The 24312-nt window shown below is 37.4% G+C and overlaps 1 protein-coding gene across 1 annotated transcript in view; it reads left to right on the forward strand.

The window, feature by feature from the left end:
* Positions 1-24312, forward strand: part of RNF24 (ring finger protein 24) — a 111046-nt gene that overhangs the window by 82705 nt on the left and 4029 nt on the right. Inside the window, exons 4-5 of the mRNA XM_052650384.1 lie at positions 2100-2142; positions 4267-4308. Coding sequence (XP_052506344.1) covers positions 2100-2142; positions 4267-4308 — 85 coding nt within the window. The remainder of the gene's footprint in view (positions 1-2099; positions 2143-4266; positions 4309-24312) is intronic.

Below are 24312 nucleotides of genomic sequence, written 5' to 3' on the forward strand. Positions count from 1 at the left end.
AGTTAGGTTATTTATTTGACTTTTTTCTTGTTTTTTGAGGTATGCCTATGTTGCTATGAACTTTCCTCTTAGCACTGCTTTTATAGTGTCCCACAGGTTTTGGGTTGTTTTCATTTTCCTTAGTTTCTATGCATATTTTGATTTCTTTTTTGATTTCTTCTGTGATTTGTTGGTTATTCAGAAGTGTGTTGTTCAACCTCCATATGTTGGAATTTTTAATAGTTTTTCTCCTGTAATTGAGATCTAATCTTAATGCACTGTGGTCAGAAAAGATGCTTGGAATGATTTCGATTTTTTTTAATTTATCAAGGTTAGATTTATGGCCCAGGATGTGATCTATCCTGGAGAAGTTTTCATGAGCACTTGAGAAAAAGGTGAAATTCATTGTTTTGGGGTGAAATGTCCTATAGATATCAATTAGGTCTAACTGGTCTAATGTATCATTTAAAGTTTGTGTTTCTTTGTTAATTTTCTGTTTAGTTGATCTGTCCATAGGTGTGAGTGGGGTATTAAAGTCTCCCGCTATTATTGTCTTATTGTTAATTTCCCCTTTCATACTTGTTAGCATTTGTCTTACATATTGCGGTGCTCCTATGTTGGGTGCATATATATTTATAATTGTTATATCTTCTTCTTGGATTGATCCTTTGATCATTATGGAGTGGCCTTGTCTCTTTTCACAGCATTTGTTTTAAAGTCTATTTTATCGGATATGAGTATTGCCACTCCTGCTTTCTTTTGGTCTCTATTTGCGTGGAATATCTTTTTCCAGCCCTTCACTTTCAGTCTGTATGTGTCCCTTGTTTTGAGATGGGTCTCTTGTAAGCAGCATATAGAGGGGTCTTGTTTTTGTATCCATTCGGCCAGTCTTTGCCTTTTGGTTGGGGCATTCAACTCCTTTACGTTTAAGGTAATTATTGATAAGTATGATCCTGTTACCATTTACTTTATTGTTTTGGGTTCGGGTTTATACACCCTTTTTGTGTTTCCTGTCTAGAGAATATCCTTTAGAATTTGTTGGAGAGCTGGTTTGGTGGTGCTGAATTCTCTCAGCTTTTGCTTGTCTGTAAAGCTTTTGATTTCTCCTTCGTATTTGAATGAGATCCTTGCTGGGTACAGTAATCTGGGCTGTAGGTTATTTTCTTTCATCACTTTAAGTATGTCTTGCCATTCCCTCCTGAAAGATTGGCCAAAAAGTTTTAAACTGACCTTACCAAGGTGTGGCAAACATGTGGAACAACTAGAACTTTCATGTATACTACCTACCCATAGGAGTAAAATTTGTACAAGCACTTTGGAGCAGCAGTTCTACTCCTAGGTATACACTCAACAGATATGAGTCTATGTGTCCACTAAAAGACATGCAGAAGAATTTGTATAGCAGCTTTATTTGTAATAGCCCCAAACTGAAAGTAACCTAAATATTTGTCAACAGTGAAATGGATAGTTTCATATTTATTCATAAAATGGAACACTATGTCAGTCAAAAATAACAATTACTGCAACAACATGGATGCATTTCTCAAGTAATTGTTGACTGACAGAAGTCAACACAGAAAAGTATACACCAAATGATCCATTTATGTGAAGGTCAAAAACAATCATAGTTAATCTACAGTGATAAAAATTAGGAGTTTTAGGGGTGAATGTTGATTGGGAAGAGTCATTTCAGGGATGCTGGAAATGTTCTATGTACTGATCTGGGTGATAAACTAGTGTGTATAATTATTTTTTTAATATATGTATTCTTGAGTCTTTTGTTCATTATTAGACGTATATTATACTTCAATTTTTAATTAAGAAAAATGTGATATATTAAATATTATAAATAGGAAAAGAATTGAGGCTTCATTAAAATATTTTAGATTTTGTTTTAATGAGATTGTACTTGATCTTATATGTTTGGATAATGTTTTATGGTTCACTGGTCTCTTTCTCATAACATAGTAGTGGGTATGTCATTTGAGTGTATTCTAGAATAAAGATTCTAGATTTTAAACCATAAATGATACAAATTAGTACCAAAAATAGGAAGTTTAAAATTTTTTTCAAAGTCATATGGAAATCTCAATATTGTATTGCTCATTTCTGTCTTTTAGGCTAAGACATCAAGCACACAAAGAATTTTATGCCTACAAACAGGTGAGAGAGATTTACTTAAGACTAGCTTTGATCTTGTTTTTCACCAAATAATGAGGGCTCAGATTTCCACGCATATTTTGAACTGAAACTGGATTTGCTTGTGTTCATTTTAGCATTTTGCTTGTCAGTTTGCAGTACAATACACTTCACTTTAAGTATTCTTAAGTATTACTTCAAGTTATTGAGAGTTCAAATGATAAAATAATACAATTTAACAGGGAACTCTGGCAAACATTTTGCTAAAGGGAAATGTTGTAGCTTAAAATCCTAAAGTTACTATTATTCTAATGGAGTTCAGAGATCCAGTAAATGAATTTTTTACCTTCCTCCTTGTTAAAAGAAATACTAGTTCCTTAGAGGTAACCAGTTGTATTATACTGATCTCATCTCCTCCCCTTTTACTTTAAATATTAATTCACATCATACCACTGAGAAGTCCAGATACTTCTGTCATTGTTGTTAATTCCTTGCCCTTAGTCCTGTCCCTTTGCCTATTTGTTCTTTAAGGTAATAAATCTAGCTTTTCTTGAAGGCCCATAAAATTTTTTTTTTCTTCCATGTGTCTTCCATTTATATTTTACCACTGACACCAAACAGTGGGCCTAGGTGTTCCTTAATTTTCCTTTGAAATTATTTTTGTCATTCTTAGTAGTTTGGGAGGGGGGAAGAAGGGAGGGCACAAACTTCAGTTTATTTGGGTCTTTACTCTTGCTGATACTGATGTTACAGAACCATGTCATCATTTTAGAATTACATATCTTTTTGTCCATCTTTTGTCTGTGTTGCTTTGAAATCTCAGCTCATTGGTGAGTTCCTTAGATGTCCACGCTGATATTCATAGGTAACCCCACTCTTCTCCATGGGTCCCATAGGATTCATTTACAGAGATAAATGTCTTAGTTTTCTAATGGAATGAATGTTTGTCTCAATTTTGTCTCAAATTGTTTTTTGAGAAACCTTTATACGGTTTTCCACAGTTAGTGACTGCACCAACTTACGTTCCCACCAACAGCATAGAAGAATTCCCTTTTTTTCCACACCCTCTCCAGCATTTGTTATTTGTAGATTTCTTAATGCTGGCCTTTCTGACTGGTGTGAGGTGGCACTCACTGTAGTTTTGATTTGCATTTCTCTGATAATTAGTAATGTTGAGCATCTTTTCACGTGACTGTTGGCCATCTGTATGTCTTCTTTGGAGAAATGTCTATTTAGGTCTTCTGTCCATTTTTCAATTGGATTGTTTTTTATTATTGAGTTGTATGAGTTGTTTATATATTTTGGAAATTAAGCCCTTTTCAGTCACATCATTTGTGACTGAAATGTCAGTTGTGACACACATTTTCTCCCAGTCTGTAGGTTATCTTTTCATTTTGTTTATGGTTTCCTTTGGGCTTCTCAGGTGACTCAGTGGTAAAGAATCTACCGACCAATGCAGGAGACAAGGATTTGATCCCTGGGTTGGGAAGATGCCCTGGAGGAGGAAATGGCAACTCACTCCAATATTCTTAGGGTAGAATCCCATGGACCAAGGAACCTGTTGGGCTGCTGTCCATGGGGTGGCAAAGAGTTGGACACAATTGAGCACGCATACATGCATGCAGTCTCCATAAAGTTAGGTTAGGGACAACACCTGGATGAATTTCAAGCCCATTTATATAACTCTAGATCGAGCTAAAGTTTTCTGAGGATAGTGATGTGTAATAATAAGCAAAGCTTCAAAAATTAAGGTTGACCTTACCTTTCATTCTTTTACAAATTACCAGTCAGTCCCATGAGTCAAAACTGTGTTTTACCAAATCATGAGGCAAGCAATCTCATTTACTTTCCCCCCATATTAGCAATTACTCCAGATTGGTGTGTATTAATGTTGTCTCCCAGAATTTAATCTGTTCTCAAAGAGATTTTAAAATTGCCTGTAAGAATATTTCACCATTGCTCAAGTTAAAAGAATATTGCTGAAATGTTCTGTCTCAAACTGTAAAAGAGATTCTTCCCATTACTGAAAATGAGGTGATATGAGCTATATACACAAGAATATAAAAGAAAAATATTTGTGAGTAAAATGAGACATATTTTAAATTACAGATATAAATAGGCATAAAAGCATACATTTTTGTCTTACAGGTTATATTAAAAGAAAAAGTAAAAGAACTGAATTTGCATGAGGTAAGTTGCCTATAAGTGTTTTAATCTGTTCTTGAGTATATTTGGGGGCTTCCCAGGTGGCTCAGTGGTAAAGAATCCGCCTGCTAATACAGTAGACATGGAAGACTCATGTTTGATCCCTAGGTCAGAAGAGCACCTGGAGTAGGAAATAGCAACCCACTCCAGTATTCTTACCTGGAAAATTCCATGGACTGAGGAGCCTGGTGGGCTACAGTCCATGGGGTTGCAAAGAGTCAGACACAACTGAGCACACACACCACCACTGAGTATATTCTAATAGAAATGGTATGCTGTGGTATGCTGAAACATCTTTATTTTCAGAAGCTGGGGAAAAAAAATAGGCTTATTTTGATCAGCTTAATATAATATTTCAGGGTGAGGTCACATAAAAATCCATTTTGTAAAGACTTACAAGAGAGTAAAACAACTCATTTTTCATGGGGTTGTTGCCAACATAAGATTTCATAGCAGCAGGGATGCTGTTTTCTGTCCATACTATGTGAGTAGGAGACAGATCTAAACAAGTTTTTCTACTCAAGGTGACTTGCATTAATTTCACTCTTAAAAAGGTTCCCAGTTTTTTCTTACCAATGCCACAAAAAAGGCAGTGATTGCTTCATGACAGTGGGGATTTGGTGAGGTGAGATGGAAAGATAGAATGGGGAAGAACATACAAGGAGAGATAAGAACTCTTGCAGTTACCTAGTGATGAGGTTGTGGGGTTGGGATATTCACTATGTTGTTATGCTTTCTAAATTAAATGCAAAAGTGTGTGTGTGTCCTGCTGTACACCTTAAGACAAATAATCTATAATAATTCTTGTTTATTTTATTCCTGTGTTGCCTCTGATTATAAATGTTCAGAATTTTTATTTTTAGAGCCCTATCTCTTCCACCCTTACTGAGTTTTTTAATTGGTGTTTAAAGTAAGGACTTGAAAAGCTTCACATTATAATACTTATGTTTTATATAACCTAACTGTGGTGAAGCTACATTGCCAATCTCTTCAAAGAGAGTTAATTTGTAAAAGTATTTGAATAATAATAAAAATAATGATTTATATTATTGTTGAACACTTTGAAGTCATCTGCTGCTTTTTTGGGCTTCCCTTGTGGCTCAGACGGTAAAAAGGAATCTGCCTGCAATGCAAGAGACCTGGGTTCATTTCCTGGATCAGGCATATCCCCTGGAGAAGGGAATGGCAACCCATTCCAGTGTTCTTGCCTGGAGAATTCCATGGACAGAGGAGCCTGGCAGGCTACAGTCCATGGAGTCGCAGAGTTGGACACAACTGAGCAACTCACACACACACTGCTTCTTTGCTCTTTCTGCATATATTTTATCAAAGAGTTGATATGGTACACTATCCTCATTGCATAGTGGTGAGTATCCCCGCCTGTGATGTGGGAGACCAGGGTTCCCCATCCGGGAGGCAACACGCCCTTTGGGCTTCCCTGGTAGCTCAGCTGGTACAGAATCTGTACAGCATTTCAGACCTAATCATGGATTAAACTCAAGCATCAGTTAGTATTTGACTTTAAAAATTTTCCCAAAACAGTAATAGAAAGTGATCCTCTTCTGTTTGGGGTCATTTTGATGACCATAATTGAAAAGATCAAATTCTAACACACATTAACAATATTGAATAACCATGTTTGTCAGGAATAGAAGTCTTCCTTATTGGTTTGACCCATTAGTTTAGAATCTTTATCCTGAATAAGTACATTGTGGTGTATCATTTTGTATCAGAATTGTTATCCCAGCTGCACCTATCAATTCCAGTTTCACTGTAACTAAGAAAACCCAACCTGGCTGTACAGCTGTTTTCAGAGGCCGATTATATATTTTTCACAATTCATTTGGTTCTTTTTGGATGCATTTCTTTGTGTTGAAACTATTTTTTATCAAACTTGTGTTGTTTGAATCTGTGGATACAGATGAACTAAAGATACAAAGGAACCATGGATACAGAGGGCTAACTAGAAATCATACATGGATTTTTCAACTGCATGGAGGGTCAGCACCCATAGCCCCCTGCGTTATGTTCCAAGGTCAACTGTAATTTTAAAAGTTACTGACTACATAAAACATATCAGACATTGTAATAAACCATGGAGACACAAAGAAATATAACTAATCTCTGCTTTTAAGACATTACCCATCTGTTACAGAAGACTATAAATGAGAGTCACACAAGAGTGTACAGAAGGGTGCCTTGTGTTATCTGAAGTAACAGTGAGAAGCTCTTGAGGGGTCTACTATTGCACAATTGCTTCTTCTTGGCTTTTGCTCCCCTAATGGAACCTTCCTGGGACCTGCAGACTCAGCTGCCCAAACACCACCCACTCCTCCAACTTCTTAGACCACGCTACAGCTACAATTATTTATATCACTTTTTGTTTACATTGTTCTACCAGTCTAGGAGTCAAGCAACACTCAACATGTGAAACTAAGGAGATGATGTGTACATATTAAAATTATGAGAATATATTGCCCTTCTGTAAAGAAAAAATACCTTCTTTTAAAACCCATAGCCTTCCTTGTTTATCTTTTCTTCCTCCATCTTTTAATAGAGACATAGATCCAGAGAAACAGATTTCTGAGAGAAAATAATAGGACAGTCATGTAAGTGGGATAATAAATTACATCTAATGGAATCTTGGTATCAAGAGAAACAGAAAGGTGCCCTGGAAGCTGTGACACACTGGGGAATGCAAGGTCTTGTGTTAAAGAAATTGTCAGCACTCAGCTCCAGGGAAATATAGGCCAGCTTTCGCCAGATCTGAGTTTTAAGAAAAGCCCAAGAGCCTTGTCATTTGCATTTAGTCTTTGATTTGTTCACCACAGTATCCCCAGATCTGGTTATGGTGAGTGGTTGCTTTCTCTATTAAATCTTTTTTCACCTTTATCAAAAATCAAAGGGCCATATTTTTATGAGTCTATTTCTATATTCTGTATTCTGTTCTATTGATTTTTGTGCCTATTTCCCTTCACCAGTACCACAGTTTTAATTATTGTACCTTTATAGCAAGTCTTAAAATCAGGTATATGATTCTGCCAACTTTATTTTTTTTTCCCAAAACTGTTTTAGCTGGTCTAGTTCCTTTGCTCTTTCATGTAAATTGTAGTAGCAACTTGTCTATAACTACACACACACAGACACAAACATCTTGCTTTTTTATTATTATTTGCATTAAATATGTAAATCAGTTAGGGGGAAATTGGCATCTTTACTATGTTGAGTCATCTAATCTGTAAACACATTATGTCTATTTATATTTGAAAGTGTTTTTATAAACAGCATATAGTTATGTTTGTTAATCCACCCTGCCAATCTATCTTTTAATTGATGTGCTTAGACTATTTATGTTTAATGCAATTATTGCTATGTTTGGACCTAGGTCAACTCTTTTTTATCATCTGCTTTTCCCCCTCTTTTTTATTCCTTTGTTTCCCTTTCTTACCTTCTTTTGGGTCATTTAAACATTCATAAAATCATATTATGATTTTATCTTTTTGTATAATTTTGTAGTGGTTGCTTAGGGATTACAAAATAAATACCTAGAATCAGTTTTTTAGCACTTCAGTTGCCATGTAGAAACCTTCCCACCATATAGATCTTTACTTTTACCCCTATATATAGTAAGTATATAGCATCTATATACATTGAAAATCCCATCAGACAGTGTTGTATTTTTTACTTTCAACCATTAGATATATTTTAAAGAATTCTGGAGGGGAAAAATAGTTTGTTGTTCCAAGTTTCCTTCTTATGTAATTTTCCTTCTCTCTGATGAATCTGGTTTAGCAATTCTTTTAGAGCAGATCTGCTGGCTATGAATTCTGTTACTTTGCTTTCAGCTGAGAATATCTTCATTTCACCTTTATCCCTAGGTTGACATTTCTTTTCCCTCAGCACTTTTAAAATGTTGTGCCACTTCCTTCTGACCTCTGTGGTGTCTGATGAGAAAAACGTAGTCATTCAACTCACTGGTCTCCTGTCAGTAATGTGTCATTTTTCTCAGGCTGCTTTCAAGATTTTTTTCTTTGCCTTTTGTTTTCAACATTTTGATTATGATTTGTCTCAGCATGGATTTCTTTGGGTTTTTCCTATTTGGAGTTTACTCAGCTTCATAAATATGTAGATTTGTCTTTCACCAAGCTTTTTAGCTATTATTTCTTCAAATATTTTTTCTGTATTGTACTCTTTCTATCCTGCCACTCTCCCAGAGAAGGCCCCATCCACCTTCTGTGGCCATGTGGGCCAGTCAGAACCTTAGGCCTGTATCTACAACATTACAATACAGTGATACAGACATTTATGTAGCTTCCAAATTTGAGCACGTTTGGGTCCATTCCCTTTTCTGTTAGGGTGATATTGCATAAAGGAAAGGAGAATCTACTTCCTGCATCTCAGCAGCTAGGATCCTAGCTGCACAAGGACCAGGAAAACTCCTGGGTCAGGCAGAGAGTGAATGAGGAGTCACGTAGCAAACATGCTATGGCCTTGCTCTACCTTAGTTTCCACAGGAAGAGACTCTAGGAAGGTAACCCCATGAAGTCACCCCTTGTGTAAAAGGAAGTTAAAAACATCTTTTCCGGACTTCCCTGATGGTCTAATGGTTAAGAATCTGCCTGCCAGACAAGTTCTTTACCACTAGCGCCACCTTTAATATCTATATACATATACATACACATATATATAAAAAACTGAGTCACTTTGCTGTATACCTGAAACACTGCAAATCAACTATATTTCAATTTTAAAAATTAACATTAAAAAAATTTTTAGGGACTTCCGTGGTGGTCCAGTGGCTAAGACTCTATGCTCCCAAAGCAGAGGGTTCAGTCCCTCTTGAGGGAACCAGATCCTACAGGTCACAATTAAGACCTGGTACAGCCAAATAATAAAATAAATATTTTTTAATTAAAAAAAAAAAAAAGAATCTGCTGTCAATGCAGGGGACACAGTTTGATCCCTGGTCCAAGAAGATCCCACATGCCACAAGGCAACTCAGCCCACGCAGCACCACTACTGAGCCCAAGTGCCACAACTGCTGAAGCCAGAGCGCCTAGAGCCCATGCTCTACAAGAGAAGCCACAGCAATGAGAAGTCTGCACACCACAGCTAGAGTAGCCCCCACTCACTGCAACTAGAGAAAGCCCCTGGGCAGCAACAAAGACCCAGCACAGCCAAAAATAAATGAAATAATTTTTTTTTTTTAAAGAGTATCTTTTCCTTCTCACTTCCCCACAAGCCCACTCCTTTCCCTTTGGTCCAGTGAGGAGGTGACTCTGTTGCTACAAGTTTTGCCATCTCCCTTTCTTATGTGGGAGGAGATTTTAAACCCACTCATCTTTCTGAGATTACTGATCAATCTTCTTATAAATCACATTACTGAAATTTATTTTTAAATTATAAATACTTAGAACCCAACTGAGGTTTGTCCCAAGTTTACATTGTAAACAAATTGTTTAAAAAGAAAAAAAGCCCAAAGCATGTATGGGGAACTGACAATATTCAGGACCCTAGAGACTGAGTGAGCAGAGTATATTCCTTCCCTTCCCTCAGAGCACTGTTCCCACAGAGGAGAAAGTCATAAGCCAGTGAGGCTAGGACAGTATGGGCTGAGAACATGGATACATGAAGGCCCTGGAAGGGCCTGCCCATTGTACTTCAGTTTGGAGCAAGAAAGTCAGATCTCTCCTGAGCAGCACAGCCATGTGTAGGTTGCTTTCATAGCTTTCAGATTCCAACATTAAATGACACCTCTGAATTGGGAATGCTGCCTTTGCAAATATATGATTATCCTTGTAACTATTCAAGGAAAAGTATAATAATTATTGTCCACTACCACCATCAAAGAATGATTGTCTATTTAAAAGAAAATCATTTTGGCCTAATTACATAAGCTGTGGGTCATTTTCATTGTAGGACATTGTCTTCCCCATGTGACTCTCCATTCCCTAGCTCACATTTGAGGTAAATTTACAGATTGTGTCAGCACCTTGGAAAATGTCAAGCCCTTCCTTCTTGGGCATCTTAGGGACCATGTACTCTGTGAGCACTACAAAATTAGTCTTCTGCCCAGTGTGCTGTGGCCCCCAAAGCCATTTTCCCTTGATGTTTGTTTTATTTATGAGTATAATGTCAATGTTAAAAAAAATGTAATCATGTATTCCAGGTGGCAAGATTACCAAGATGTCTGTTTCTTCATATAGTTTATCTCAGGAGCAAGGGAACTCACACTATAAAAAAATTAGGTTAGGTAAGGTAAGTGTTACTCCTTGTTTTGCTTTTATAGCAGTTGAGGTTTTAAAAAGTTGAAGAGAATGGACATATCCTCCAACTTCTGAGTGTGGAGAAAAAAAGGTGGCCCTTTATCTTTTTTAGTCTGGAGCCTTCATGTTATGATGCCCCTATTGTACCCACAAACTTGAAGCTTCTGCTGTTCCCCAAGCTGCAAAAATTACTCTGGAATGCCAGCTCGCTTCTATTCTCTGAAGAGCTGTCAGTTAACTTGCTATTGACTAGTGGATTTTTGCCAAAACTAATGCCTGTGGCTGGTGATTTTTATTTTGGCTGGCCAAAAATCAGTTCTGTTGTCTCACTAACACTTTTCAGGTTATTACATTCAATAGTTACACCTGACACACCTGTAAAGTCTTCTGCAGCACCACGAGCTTCATTTTCACTTTCCATATCAGAATCAATCACTAAGGTTTTTGTCATTTTTCTTGGCCTAAAAAGAGAACAAAAAGCAAAGGAGAAAAGGAAAGATATAAGCATCTGAATGCAGAGTTCCAAAGAATAGCAAGAAGAGCCTTCTTCAGCGATCAATGCAAAGAAACAGAGGAAAACAACAGAATGGGAAAGACTAGAGACATCTTCAAGAAAATTAGAGATACCAAGGGAACATTTCATGCAAAGATGGGCTCAATAAAGGACAGAAATGGTCTGGACCTAACAGAAGCAGAAGATATTAAGAAGAGGTGGCAAGAACACACAAAAGAACTGTACAAAAAAGATCTTCACGAACAAGATCATCACAATGGTGTGATCACTCACCTAGAGCCAGACATCCTGGAATGTGAAGTCACGTGGGCCTTAGAAAGCATCACTATGAACAAAGCTAGTGGAGGTGATGGAATTCCAGTTGAGCTATTTCAAATCCTGAAAGATGATGCTGTGAAAGTGCTAGACTCAATATGCCAGCAAATTTGGAAAACTCAGCAGTGGCCACAGGACTGGAAAAGGTCAGTTTTCATTCCAATCCCAAAGAAAGGCAATACCAAAGAATGCTCAAACTACCACACAATTGCATTCATCTCACATGCTAGTAAAGTAATGCTTAAAATTCTCCAAGTCAGGCTTCAGCAATATGTGAACCGTGAACTTCCAGATGTTCAAGCTGGTTTTAGAAAAGGCAGAGGAACCAGAGATCAAATTGCCAACATCCGCTGGATCATGGAAAAAGCAAGAGAGTTCCAGAAAAACATATATTTCTGCTTTATTGACTATGCCAAAGCCTTTGACTGTGTGGATCACAATAAACTGTGGAAAATTCTGAAAGAGATGGGAATACCAGACCACCTAACCTGTCTCTTGAGAAACCTCTATGCAGGTCAGAAGCAACAGTTAGAACTGGACATGGAACAACAGACTGGTTCCAAATAGGAAAAGGAGTACGTCAAAGCTGTATATTGTCACCCTGCTTATTTAACTTCTATGCAGAGTACATCATGAGAAACGCTGGGCTGGAAGAAGCACAAGCTGGAATCAAGATTTCTGGGAGAAATATCAATAACCTCAGATATGCAGATGACACCACCCTTATGGCAGAAAGTGAAGAGGAACTAAAGAGCCTCTTGATGAAAGTGAAAAAGGACAGTGAAAAAGTTGGTTTAAAGCTCAACATTCAGAAAATGAAGATCATGGCATCTGGTCCCATCACTTCACAGGAAATAGATGTGGAAACAGTGTCAGACTTTATTTTGGGGGACTCCAAAATCACTGCAGATGCTGATTGCAGCAATGAAATTAAAAGATGCTTACTCCTTGGAAGGAAAGTTATGACCAACCGAGATGGCATATTCAAAAGCAGACATTACTTTTCCAACAAAGGTCCATCTAGTCAAGGCTATGGATTTTCCAGTGGTCATGTATGGATGTGAGAGTTGGACTGTGAAGAAAGCTGAGCACCAAAGGATTGATGCTTTTGAACTGTGGTGTTGGAGAAGACTCTTGAGAGTCCCTTGGACTGCAAGGAGATCCAACCAGTCCATTCTAAAGAAGATCAGTCCTGGGTGTTCTTTGGAAGGAATGATGCTAAAGCTGAAACTCCAGTACTTTGGCCACCTCATGCGAAAAGTTGACTCATTGGAAAAGACTGATGCTGGGAGGGATCGGGGACAGGAGGAGAAGGGGACGACAGAGGATGAGATGGCTGGATGGCATCACCGACTTGATGGACATGAGTTTGGATGAACTCCAGGAGTTGGTGATGGACAGGGAGGCCTGGCATGCTGCAATTCATGGGGTCACAAAGAGTCGGACATGACTGAGTGACTGAACTGAACTGAATATTCATATCTGAATTATAAGTGTATTCTGAAAAATCATCTTCTGATACACTATTATATATGTTGCACAGACAACAGAGAAAGTATCTGCATAAAATTTACTGGAAAATTCTTATTTACTCAAAATTTCACAATGTGTCATTTTTGAAAATTTTATGGTAATAAACTTGCATTTATAACATACACAAAGTTGGAAGAAAAACCCAACAGAGCAAAATGTGAATGATCATGACAATTTTAAGTTGTATAATGAACCCTTGATCAATTTTAAACTCTAACAACTTCACATGGTAATGTTAATTGTATCACTCTCAAAAAATGTATTAATACATCTCCGGTCAATAATGTTCAGGTAACAAAAGATGAATTAATATCTCTAGTCAATAATGTGTTAAGGACCTTTCTGCCTTTTATCATGTAAAACAAATGGACTCAAGTATCTATGCAATGACCAATCAGTAAACGTATGTCCTAGCCCAATTTCTGACAGAGCTGATAGGATCTATTCTTTGACTTTGAAAAATGAAGAGTGATTTCCTGTCTCATTTTGTAAGGCCAGTGTCATCTTGATATCAGGACCAGTCAGTGATATCATAAAAAAGAAAAAAGCTCCAAATCAGTATCACTTATGAATATAGTTGCAAAAATCTTCAACAAACACCAGCAAACCAAAATCAGCAGCATATAAAAAGGATTATAATTTGTCCCAGGAATACAGAGTTGGTTCAACAAAGGAAAATCAGTCAATGTAATACACCCAATTGATAGAATAAAGGGGTAGGGAGAACACATGACCACCTGAATAGATGCAGAAAAAGCATTTGACAAAATTCAACATTCTTTTTTTTATGATTTTTTTTATTTAAATTTTATTTTTTTACTTTACAATACTGTATTGGTTTTGCCATACATTGACATGAATCCACCACAGGTGTACATGAGTTCCCAACCCTGAACCCCCCTCCAACCTCCCTCCCCATATCATCTCTCTGGGTCATCCCAGTGCACCAGCCCCAAGCATCCTGTATCCTGTATCAAACCTAGACTAGCGATTCGTTTCTTACATGATAGTATACATGTTTCAATGCCATTCTCCCAAATCATCCCACCCTCTCCCTCTCCCACAGATTCCAAAAGTCTGTTCTATACATCTGTGTCTCTTTTGCTGTCTCACATACAGGGTTATCATTACCATCTTTCTAAATTCCATATGTATGTGTTAGTATACTGTATTGGTGTTTTTCTTTCTGGCTTACTTCACTCTGTATAATCGGCTCCAGTTTCATCCATCTCATTAGGACTGATTCAAATGTATTCTTTTTAATGGCTGAGTAACACTCCATTGTGTATATGTACCACAGCTTTCTTATCCATTCATCTGCTGATGGACATCTAGGTTGCTTCCATGTCCTGGCTATTATAAACAGTGCTGCGATGAACATTGGGGTACACGTGTCTCTTTCAGTTCTGGTTTCCTCAGTGTGTATGCCCAGCAGTGGGATTGCTGGGTCATAAGGCAGTTCTATTTGTAGTTTTTTAAGGAATCTCCACACTGTTCTCCATAGTGGCTGTACTAGTTTGCATTCCCACCAACAGTGTAAGAGGGTTCCCTTTTCTCCCACACCCTCTCCAGCATTTATTGCTTGTGGACTTTTGGATCGCAGCCATTCTGACTGGTGTGAAATGGTACCTCATTGTGGTCTTGATTTGCAGTTCTCTGATAATGAGTGATGTTGAGCATCTTTTCATGTGTTTGTTAGCCATCCATATGTCTTCTTTGAGAAATGTCTATTTAGTTCTTTGGCCCATTTTTTGATTGGGTCATTTATTTTTCTGGAATTGAGATGCATAAGTTGCTTGTATATTTTTGAGATGAGTTGTTTGTCAGTTGCTTCATTTGCTATTATTTTCTCCCATTCAGAAGGCTGTCTTTTCACCTTGCTTATAGTTTCCTTTGTTGTACAGAAGCTTTTAATTTTAATTAGATCCCATTTGTTTATTTTTGCTTTTATTTCCAGTATTCTGGGAGGTGGATCACAGAGGATAAAAATACTCAATATACTAGGAGCAGAAGGGAGCCTCTGCAGCTTGATCAAGGTTTCTATGAAAAACCCACAACTAACATCATACTTATTGAAAGACTGGAAGCTTTTCCTCCTAAGAGGAAATTAGACAAGGATGCCTACTCTAATCGCTTTTATTCAACATTATACTGGAGGAGTCAAGCCAGAGCAGTTGAGCAGGAAAAAGTAGTAAAAGGCATCCAGATAGGAAGGTAAGGAGTAACACTGTATTTGTAGATATGATTTTGTAGCTACAGAAACCCCAAAAGAATCTACCTAAAATCAAGAGATAAATGAGTTCAGAAATTTTTCAGAATAAAGATCAATATACAAAATCAGCTTTGTAGTGGCAATGAACAATCTGAAAATGAAATTAAGAAAACTATTCCAATTATAATGGCACCAAAAAGGGTAAGATTCCTGGGAATGAATTTGACAAAAGAAAGATGCTCAGACTTGTACACTGAAAAAGATAAAACATCATTGAAAGACATTAGAGAAGACATAAATGAATGGAAAGACTTCCTGTATCCATGACTTGGAAGACCTACTGTTTTGGGTTTGTTTGTTTTTTCTGCGCTGGATGTCTGCTGCAGGTTTTCTCTAGCTGTGGCTACTCTCTGGTTACAGTGCACAGGCATCTAATTGCAATGGATTCCCTTGTGGCAGAGCACAGGCTCTAGGGCGCTCAAACTGTGGTGCACAGGCTTAGTTGCCCTGTGGTATGTGGAGTCTTCTCAGACCAGGGATCGAACCTGTGTCCATTGGCAGGTGGATTCTTAACCACTGGACCACCAGGGAAGTCCTTACTATTGTTAAACACAGCAGTATTCCCCCCAAATATTTACAAAATCAGCACAACTCCTATCAAAATCACAGCTGCCCTTTTTTTGTAGAAATTAACAAGCAGAACTTAAAATTCACATGGAAATGCAACAGTCCCAAATGGCCAAATACAACCTCAAAAAGGAAGAGAACTGGAGGATTCACACTTCCCAATATCAGAACTTACCACAAGCCTACAGTATTTAAGACAGTGTGATACAAGCAGATGGATAGACATAAAAATCAATGGAATAGAATTGAGAGTTCAGAAATAAACCAATACATTTATGGTCAATTGATTTTCAACAAGGGTGCCAAGACATTCAATAGGAAAAGAACAGTCTATTCAACAAATGGTGCTGTAGATTGGTTCAAGGTAGTGGAGCAGAAGGACATGTGTTCATCTCCTCCTGCAAAGAGCACCAGAATCACAACTGGCTGTTGAACAACCATCTACAGTAGGATGCAGGAACCCACCAAAAAGAGATACCCCATGTCCAAAGACAAAGGAGAAGCTGTAACAAGATGGTAAGGAGAGCTGCAGTCACCATAAAATCAAATCCCATCCTCATGGGGTGAGTGACTCACAAACTGGAGGACAATAATACCAAAAAAGTTCTCCTACTGTTATGAAGGTTCTGAGACCTATGTCAGGCTTCCCAGCCTGGGTATCTGGCAAAGGGACTAGGAATCCCCACAGAAACTGACTTTGAAGGCCAGTGGAATTTGACTACAGAACTTCCACAGAACTGGGGGGAACAGAGACTCCACTCTTGGAGGGTACAAACAAAATCTTATGTGTGCTAAGACCCAGGGGAAAGGAACAGTCACCTCATAGAAGACTACCTGTTTAGTGCTGGAGGGTCTCCTGTGGGTTGGCCACGGCTCACTGCAGGGATAGGGGCACTGGGAGCAGCAGTCCAAAGAGGTGCCCCTTGGCACATGAGCTCTCTTGGAGTTCACCATTAACCCTAGCTTATAGACTCCAGGACGGGGTCACCTCAGTCCAAAAAACTGCCAGGGAGGGAGTACAGCCTCACCCATCAGCAGACAATCAGACTAAAGTTTTACTGAGCACAGCCCTGCCCACCAGAGCAAGACCCAGTTTTTCCCACCTCTAGTCCCTCCCATCAGGAAGCCTATACAAGCCTCTTAACCTCATCCACCAGAGGACAGACAGAATAAGCAAGAACTACAATCCCACAGCCACCAAAACAAAAACCACATCACAGAAAGTTAGTCAAAATGAAAAGGCAGAGGTTATGTCCCAGATGAAGGGACAAGATAAAAGCCCAGAAAAACAACTAAATGAAATGGAGACAGGCAATCTTCTAGAAAAAGAATTCAGAATGATAGCTTAGACGATCCACAGTCTCAGAAAAAGAATGGAAAAGATCCAAGAAATGTTTACCAAAGACCAACAAGAACTACAGAATAAACAAACAGAGATGAACAATACACTAGAAGGATCAACAGAATAACTGAGCAGAAGAATGGATAAGTGACCTGGAAGACTGAATGGTGGAGATCACTGCCACAAAGCAGAACATAGAGAAAAAAAAATGAAGACAGCCTAAGAGACCTCTAGAACAACATTAAATGCACCAACGTTAGCATTATAGAAGTCCCAGAAGGAGAAGACAGAAGACTCGAGAAAATATTTGAAGAGCTAATAGCGGAAAACTTCCCTAACACGGAAAAGGAAATAGTCAACCAAGTGCAGGAAGCACAGAGAGTCCCAGGAAGGATAAACCCAAGGAGGAACACACTGAGACACACAGTAATCAAACTGACAAAAATTAAAGACAAAATATTAAAAGCAACAAGGGAAAAACAACAAATAGCATACAAAAGAACTCACATAAGGTTATCAGCTGATTTCTCAACAGAAACTCTATGCCAGAAGAGAATGGCACAATGTATTTAAAGTGATGAAAGGGAAGAACCTACAACCAAGAAGACTCATTCAGATTTGATGGAAAAATCAGAAGCTTAACAGACAAGCAAAAGTTAAGAGAATTCAGCACCACCAAACCAGCTTTTCAACTAATGCAAAAAGAACTTCTCTAGGCAAGAAACACAAGAAAAGGAAAAGACCTACAAAAAACAAAACAATTAAGAAAATGGTAATAGGATCATACATATTGATAATGACCTTAACTGTAAATGGATTAAATGTGCCAACCACAGGACATAGACTTGTTGGATGGATGAAAACATATGCATGTCATAAGCACTTCCAGTTACCACATCACTCTACTTAATCCCCTAAATTGTATGTAATTATTTTATATTGTTAGGTTAGTCATGTTTCCATTATGGCTTGCAACTGTAATTATCTTTTATTTTTGTCTGGATATTGATTGTGAAAACTAATAATCATCTTTTACTGTTGTGATTATGTAACTGTTATTCACTTAGTACCATTAAATCATGATTGGTCAAAAAAAAATAATAATAGAACCCTATATCACCAAAATTACCACGAAATAGAAAAACCTGTAATCACTTTTTAAAATCCAGATGCACATTACTTGGAATTTTTTGAAAAATACAAATACCCAGGTATTGTTTTTTTCTCCAGAGCTCTGGATGTGATTCCAATGAACCGCTATCTTTAAAAACAACTGGATTATATGATGATCTTTTACTTTTATCTAGTTTGTTTCATTTCTCTATTTCATATTCAGTATTGCCATTTCATTTAGTTTATGTTTTCCAATCTCTCCTCTGTTCTTTCTTAATACCTAGTATAGTAAGAAAGCTTTTGTGTGTGTGTGTATATATATATATATATAGTATATATAATATATACATTTTAAGAAACTTAGGATCCTATTTTTGCCTAGCTAAAAATTTTATGACATTTTTGTTTCACTTGTTTGACTAAGTATGATTAGAATGCTAGATTTCTAATTTATATTCACTCAAAACTTTGATATAGTTCCACTTAGTATTACTGCTAAAAGTCTAGAAAGCTTATTATCTTGGTGATTTTTTTTAATGTGAATGAGGCTTGAAACTTCTAATCCAATTCTGAGAATATAAAAAAAATACTCTGTTGTAAAAAAAAAATTAATATGTGATACAAGATTATTAACTACAGATTTTGTTCAAATTTCACCAAATTTTATGCTAGTGTCCATTATCTGTTTTCATAGCTTATTTAAAATTCCATTCATAGCTTATTTAAATTGTATTTAGTTGCATTGAGCAGCTTCAGCTTCATGAAACAAATTCTGATAAATTCTTTTCATTTTTATTCTACTACAAATATTTTTCTAATTTTCCTTGTTATGGCTTCTTAGATACACCCATCATTTAAAAGTGGACATTTAATTTCTGAATAACATGGGATTTTGTTTAAAGTATTTTTAATATTAACTTATCATTTTGATACTAATTTCTCATTTAAATGTTTTCTTCTCCGCAATCACCCTCTGGGTTTTTTTTAGTCTTTTAACTTCGTTGAAGCTTTCAATGGCTAAGTCAAAGGTCTCTCTTGGTAAATGTCACATTGCACTTGAAAATATGTGGGTTATTTTCGAGTATCTTTTGATTTTGATTTCTAGCATAATTCTACAGTGATAAGAGAACAGACTATATGATTTCAATACCTTTAGACCATGAAACTTTTGTACCTTGTTATATGTCTCTGGATATGTTCCAGTGTCTCCTAGTTTATAGTCTGTGGGAACTGGAATAGAATTTGTATCCTGCTGTTGTGTGAAAATTGTATAAATCTTAATCATGTTGAATTGGTTCATAAGGCTTTTCAGGTCTACTACATCCTTCTACTTTTCTGTGTTTTCATTCTATTAATTTTTGAGTGTTTGATATTGAAACTCCAATTAAAATCTTAATTTATCTACTTAAAAAATAATTATAATATATAGTAGAACTATATGTAATGTTGTATTTTCCAAGTCTCTTGTAAATGTGTTGCCTTACTCCCATAATTTGAAAAAGTGGGGAGAATAAATGGTCCTGGGATAACTAGATACCCACACACAAAAGAATGAAATCGGTCATCATATATAACTTTGTGCTCAACTTGCTAATATTTACTCATGTGCAGAGTATTTTTCTTTCCTTGGAAATGAAAATAAGTCAAAGGATGTTGACTGGATTATATTGATTTGATTATATTATTCTTACTATAGTCAAAAGTTTTTAAAATAATAACTTAGAAGTCATATTGGGGGTTTTAACTATAAAAGTTTTTGCAAAAGAAAAAAAAGAATGAAATTGGAGCCCTGCTTCACACCATACACAAAATAACTCAAAAATGAATCAAAGACCTAAATGTAACAACTAAAATAACCAAACTCTTAGAATTAAACATAAATATATATCTTCATGGCTTTGGATTAGACAGTGGTTTCTTAGGTATAACACCTAAAGCACAAGCAGCCAAAGAAAAACCTAGATAAACTGAACTTCATCAAAACTTAAAACTTCTGTGCTTCAAAGAACATTATCAAGAAAGTAAAGAGACAAATCACAGGAAGGAAATATTTGCAAATCTTTTATCTGAAAAGTTTGGTATTCAGCGTATATAAATATCTTTTAAAACTCAATAATAAAAAGCCTACAAAATAAAAAGATCTGGGACTTTCCTGGTGGTTCAGTGGTTAAGAATCTACGTGCTACTGAGGTTCAAGAGGGAAGGGATATATGTATAGCTATGGCTGATTCATGTTGATGAATGGCACAAACCAGCACAACACTGTAAAGCAATTATCCTCTGATTAAAATTTTTTTATATTTAAAAATAAAAGAATCCACCTGCCAATGCAGAAGATGTGGGTTCAATCCCTGGTTCCAGGACAATTCCACATGCTGCAGGGCAACTAAGCCCATGCACCACAACTACAGGAGCCTATGCTTTCTAGGGCCCATGTGCTGCAACTACTGAAGCTCACACGCCTAAAGCCTGTGCTTTGCAACATGAGAAGCCAGCACAATGAGAAGCCTATGCATGCCAACAAAGAGTAGCTCCCACTTGCCATACCTAGGAAAAGCCTATATGTTCAGCAACAAAAACCCAGCACAGCCATTCATTCACTCATTAATTAAAAATTTAAAAGATTTGCGAACACTTTTTCCCAGTATTTTTATCCTAACAGATCTTTCATAGAACAAGTTTTTAAATTTGATGAAGTCCAATTTACCAATTTTTTTTTTTTTTGGTTGCTTTAGGGACCCTATCATACTTCTGGTGCCTCTGGATGTCCAGTTGCTCCAACACTATTTGCCAAAAGGCCATCCTTCTGCCACAGAAACTCTTTTGCATCCTTGTCAAAGTCAGCTGGCTATCTGATAAAGGATTTGTGTCTAGAATATATAAAAAACTCATACAACTCAAAAAGAAAAAGAAAAATTACCCAACTAAAAAATTGGCAAAGAATCTGAAAAGACATTTCTCCAAAGAAGGTGTATGAATGGTCAATAAACACATTGTTAGTCATTAGGGCAATCCAGTTCAAACATAAAGTATCTCTTCATACCATCTAGACTGTATATAAATCAGCAAGATATAATAACCTGAAGATACAGAGAGATTGGGGCCCTAATACACTGCTGATGGGAATGTGAAATGGTTTGGCCACTTTGGAGAACAGTTTAGTAGTTCCTCAAAAACTTAAACACAGAGTTACCGTATGACCCAGCAATTCTACTCCTAACTGAAAACTCCCAAGAGAATTGAAAACTCTAACAGATGCTTGTACACTAATGTTTCAAGCAACATTATTCACAATAGCCAAAAGGTAGAAACAACCCAAGTTGCTATCAACAGATGACTGGATAAACAAAGGTGCTATATTCAATATAACAGAATACCATCTTGCCATTAAAATGAGGTGTTGATTCATGCTGCAATATGGATGAGCCATGAAGGTATCATACTAAGTGAAAGGAGACAGACACAACAGACCACACGTTGTATGATGCCATTTCGTGATTCCAGTCCATTTTGAAATGACCAGAATAAACAAATACATTAAGCCAGGAAATTAATCAGTGGTTACCAGGGGAAAAAGGCAGAATGGATAGTGACTGCTTACTTGTTGTTGTTCAGTTGCTAAGTAATGTTCAACTCTTTGCGACCTCATGAACTGCATGCAGCACACCAGGCTTCCCTGTCCTTCACTATCTCCTGGAGTCTGCTCAAACTCATGTCCATTAAGTTGGTGATGCCATCCAACCATCTCATTCTCTGTTGCCCCCTTCTCATGCTCTCAATCCTTCCCAGCACCAGGGTCTTTTGCAATGAGTCGGCTGTTCACATCAGGTGGCCAAAAGTATTGGAGTTTCAGCTACAGTATCAATACTTCCAATGAATATTCAGGGTTGATTTCCTTGAGGATTGACTGGTTTGACCTCCTTGCAGTCTGAGGGAATCTCAAGAGTCTTCTCCAGCACCACAATTTGAAAGCATCACTTCTTTGGTGCTCAACTTTCTCTATGGTCCAACTCTCACATCCATACATGACTACTGGAAAAACCATAGCTTTGACTAGACGGACCTTTGTCGGCAAAGTGATGTCTCTGCTTTTTAATATGCTGTCTAGGTTTGTCATAGCTTTCCTTCCAAGGAGCAAGCATCTTTTAATTTCCTAGCTGCAGTCACCACCTGCAGTGACTTTGGAGCCCAAAAAAATAAAGCCTCTCACTATTTACATTTTTTCCCATCTATTTGCTATGAAGTGATGGGACCGGATGACATGATCTTATTTTTTGAATGTTGAGTTTTAAGCCAGCTTTTTCACTTTCCTCTTTCACCCTCATCAAAAGGCTCTCTAGTTCCTCTTCACTTTCTGCCTTTGGAGTGGCATCATTATCTGTATATCTGAGGTTGTTGTTATTTCTCCCGGTAATCTTGACTCTAGCTTATAAGTCATCCAACCCAGCATTTCACATGATGTACTCTGCATGTAAGTTAAATAAGCAAGGTGACAATACACAGCCCTGATGTACTCCTTTCCCAATTTTGAAACAATCTGTTGTTCCATGTCCGGTTCTAACTGTTGCTTCCTGACCTGCATACAGGTTTCTCAGGAGACAGGTATGGTGGTCTGGTATTCCCATCTCTTTAAGAAATTTCCACAGTTTGTTGTGATCTGCACAGTCAAAGGCTTTAGAATAGTCAATGAAGCAGGAATAGATGTTTTTCTGGAATTCCCTTGCTTTCTCTGTGATCCAGGAAATGTTGGCAATTTGATCTGTGGTTCCTCTGCCTTTTCTAAACCCAGCTTATACATCTGGAAGTCTTTAGTTCATGTACTGCTGAAGCCTCGCATGAAGGATTTTGAGCATAATATTGCTAGCATGTATGAGTGTGTTAGTCGCTCAGCTGTGTCCAACTCTTTGTGACTCCATGAACTGTAGTCCCAAGTTCCTCTGTCCATGGAGGTCTCAAGGCAAGAATACTGGAGTGGGTAGCCATTTCCTTCTCCAGGGGATCTTCCCGACCCAGGTCTCCTGCAATGCAGGAAGATTCTTTACCATCTGAGCCACCAGCTAGCATGTGAAATGAACACAATTGTACAGTAATTTGAACATTCTTTGGCATTGCCCTTCTTTGGGATTGGAATGAAAACTGACCTTTTCCAGTCCTGTGGCCACTGCTGAGTTTTCCACATTTGCTGACATAAAATTAGATAGTGGTGATGGTTGCACAACTCTGAATATATTAAAAAAAAAAAAAAAACTACTGAATTGCTTTCCTGGTGGCACAGACAGTAAAGAATCTACCTGCAATGCAGGAGACCCAGGTTCAATCCCTGTGTCAGGAAGATCCCCTAAGGAGGAATTGGCAACCCACTCCAGTATGTTGCCTGGAGAAGCCCATGGACAGAGGAGCCTTATAGGCTACAGTCCATGCGGTTGCAAAGACTCAGACACAACTGAAGTGACTTAGCATGCACTGAATTGTATGCTTTACAGGGTGAATATTATGGAGTATGAATTATATCTCCATTTTAAAAGAAGGAGTGAAAAAAACAGTCTCATTGAAATACTGCAGAATAAATCTCATTTGCAAAGTACAATCTGTAAATTTGTAAAATTAGTTTGACCCTTGAGGGAACTGCTAAGTAGTCAGATCTAAGCTTTTCTCTTCATGACTGCCCTTGGCTTTTGGTCACCTTTAGCACTTAACATGTCAGAGTTTATCTTGTTCTTTTTTTTCAAGTGACTACGGTTTTAGAATTTTTTTAAAAGAACATAATAGCCATTAATAGTAACTCCATTTGAAGAGGCTACAAATCTAATTTTGGATTCTGGGAAAATAACCAAATAAAAATGAATGACTCATCCAACATCTTGCCCTTTGGTAGGATCAGCACTGAATCTCTACAGGGCAGAGCCAGCAGTCCTCAATGTTTGGTTTTTTTTTTTTTCAGAAGGTTATGCCAGGAAGAAAGCTCGATGTTAAGGCCAGAGGACCTGTTCACACAGTGTAGGAGGTGGGAACATCATTCCCCCTTTACAGATGGGAAGCTGAAGCCCAAGACCAAAACTGCTAGTTT

This window comes from Budorcas taxicolor, chromosome 13 (assembly GCF_023091745.1).
Source record: "Budorcas taxicolor isolate Tak-1 chromosome 13, Takin1.1, whole genome shotgun sequence".
Taxonomy (NCBI): Eukaryota; Metazoa; Chordata; class Mammalia; order Artiodactyla; family Bovidae; genus Budorcas; species Budorcas taxicolor.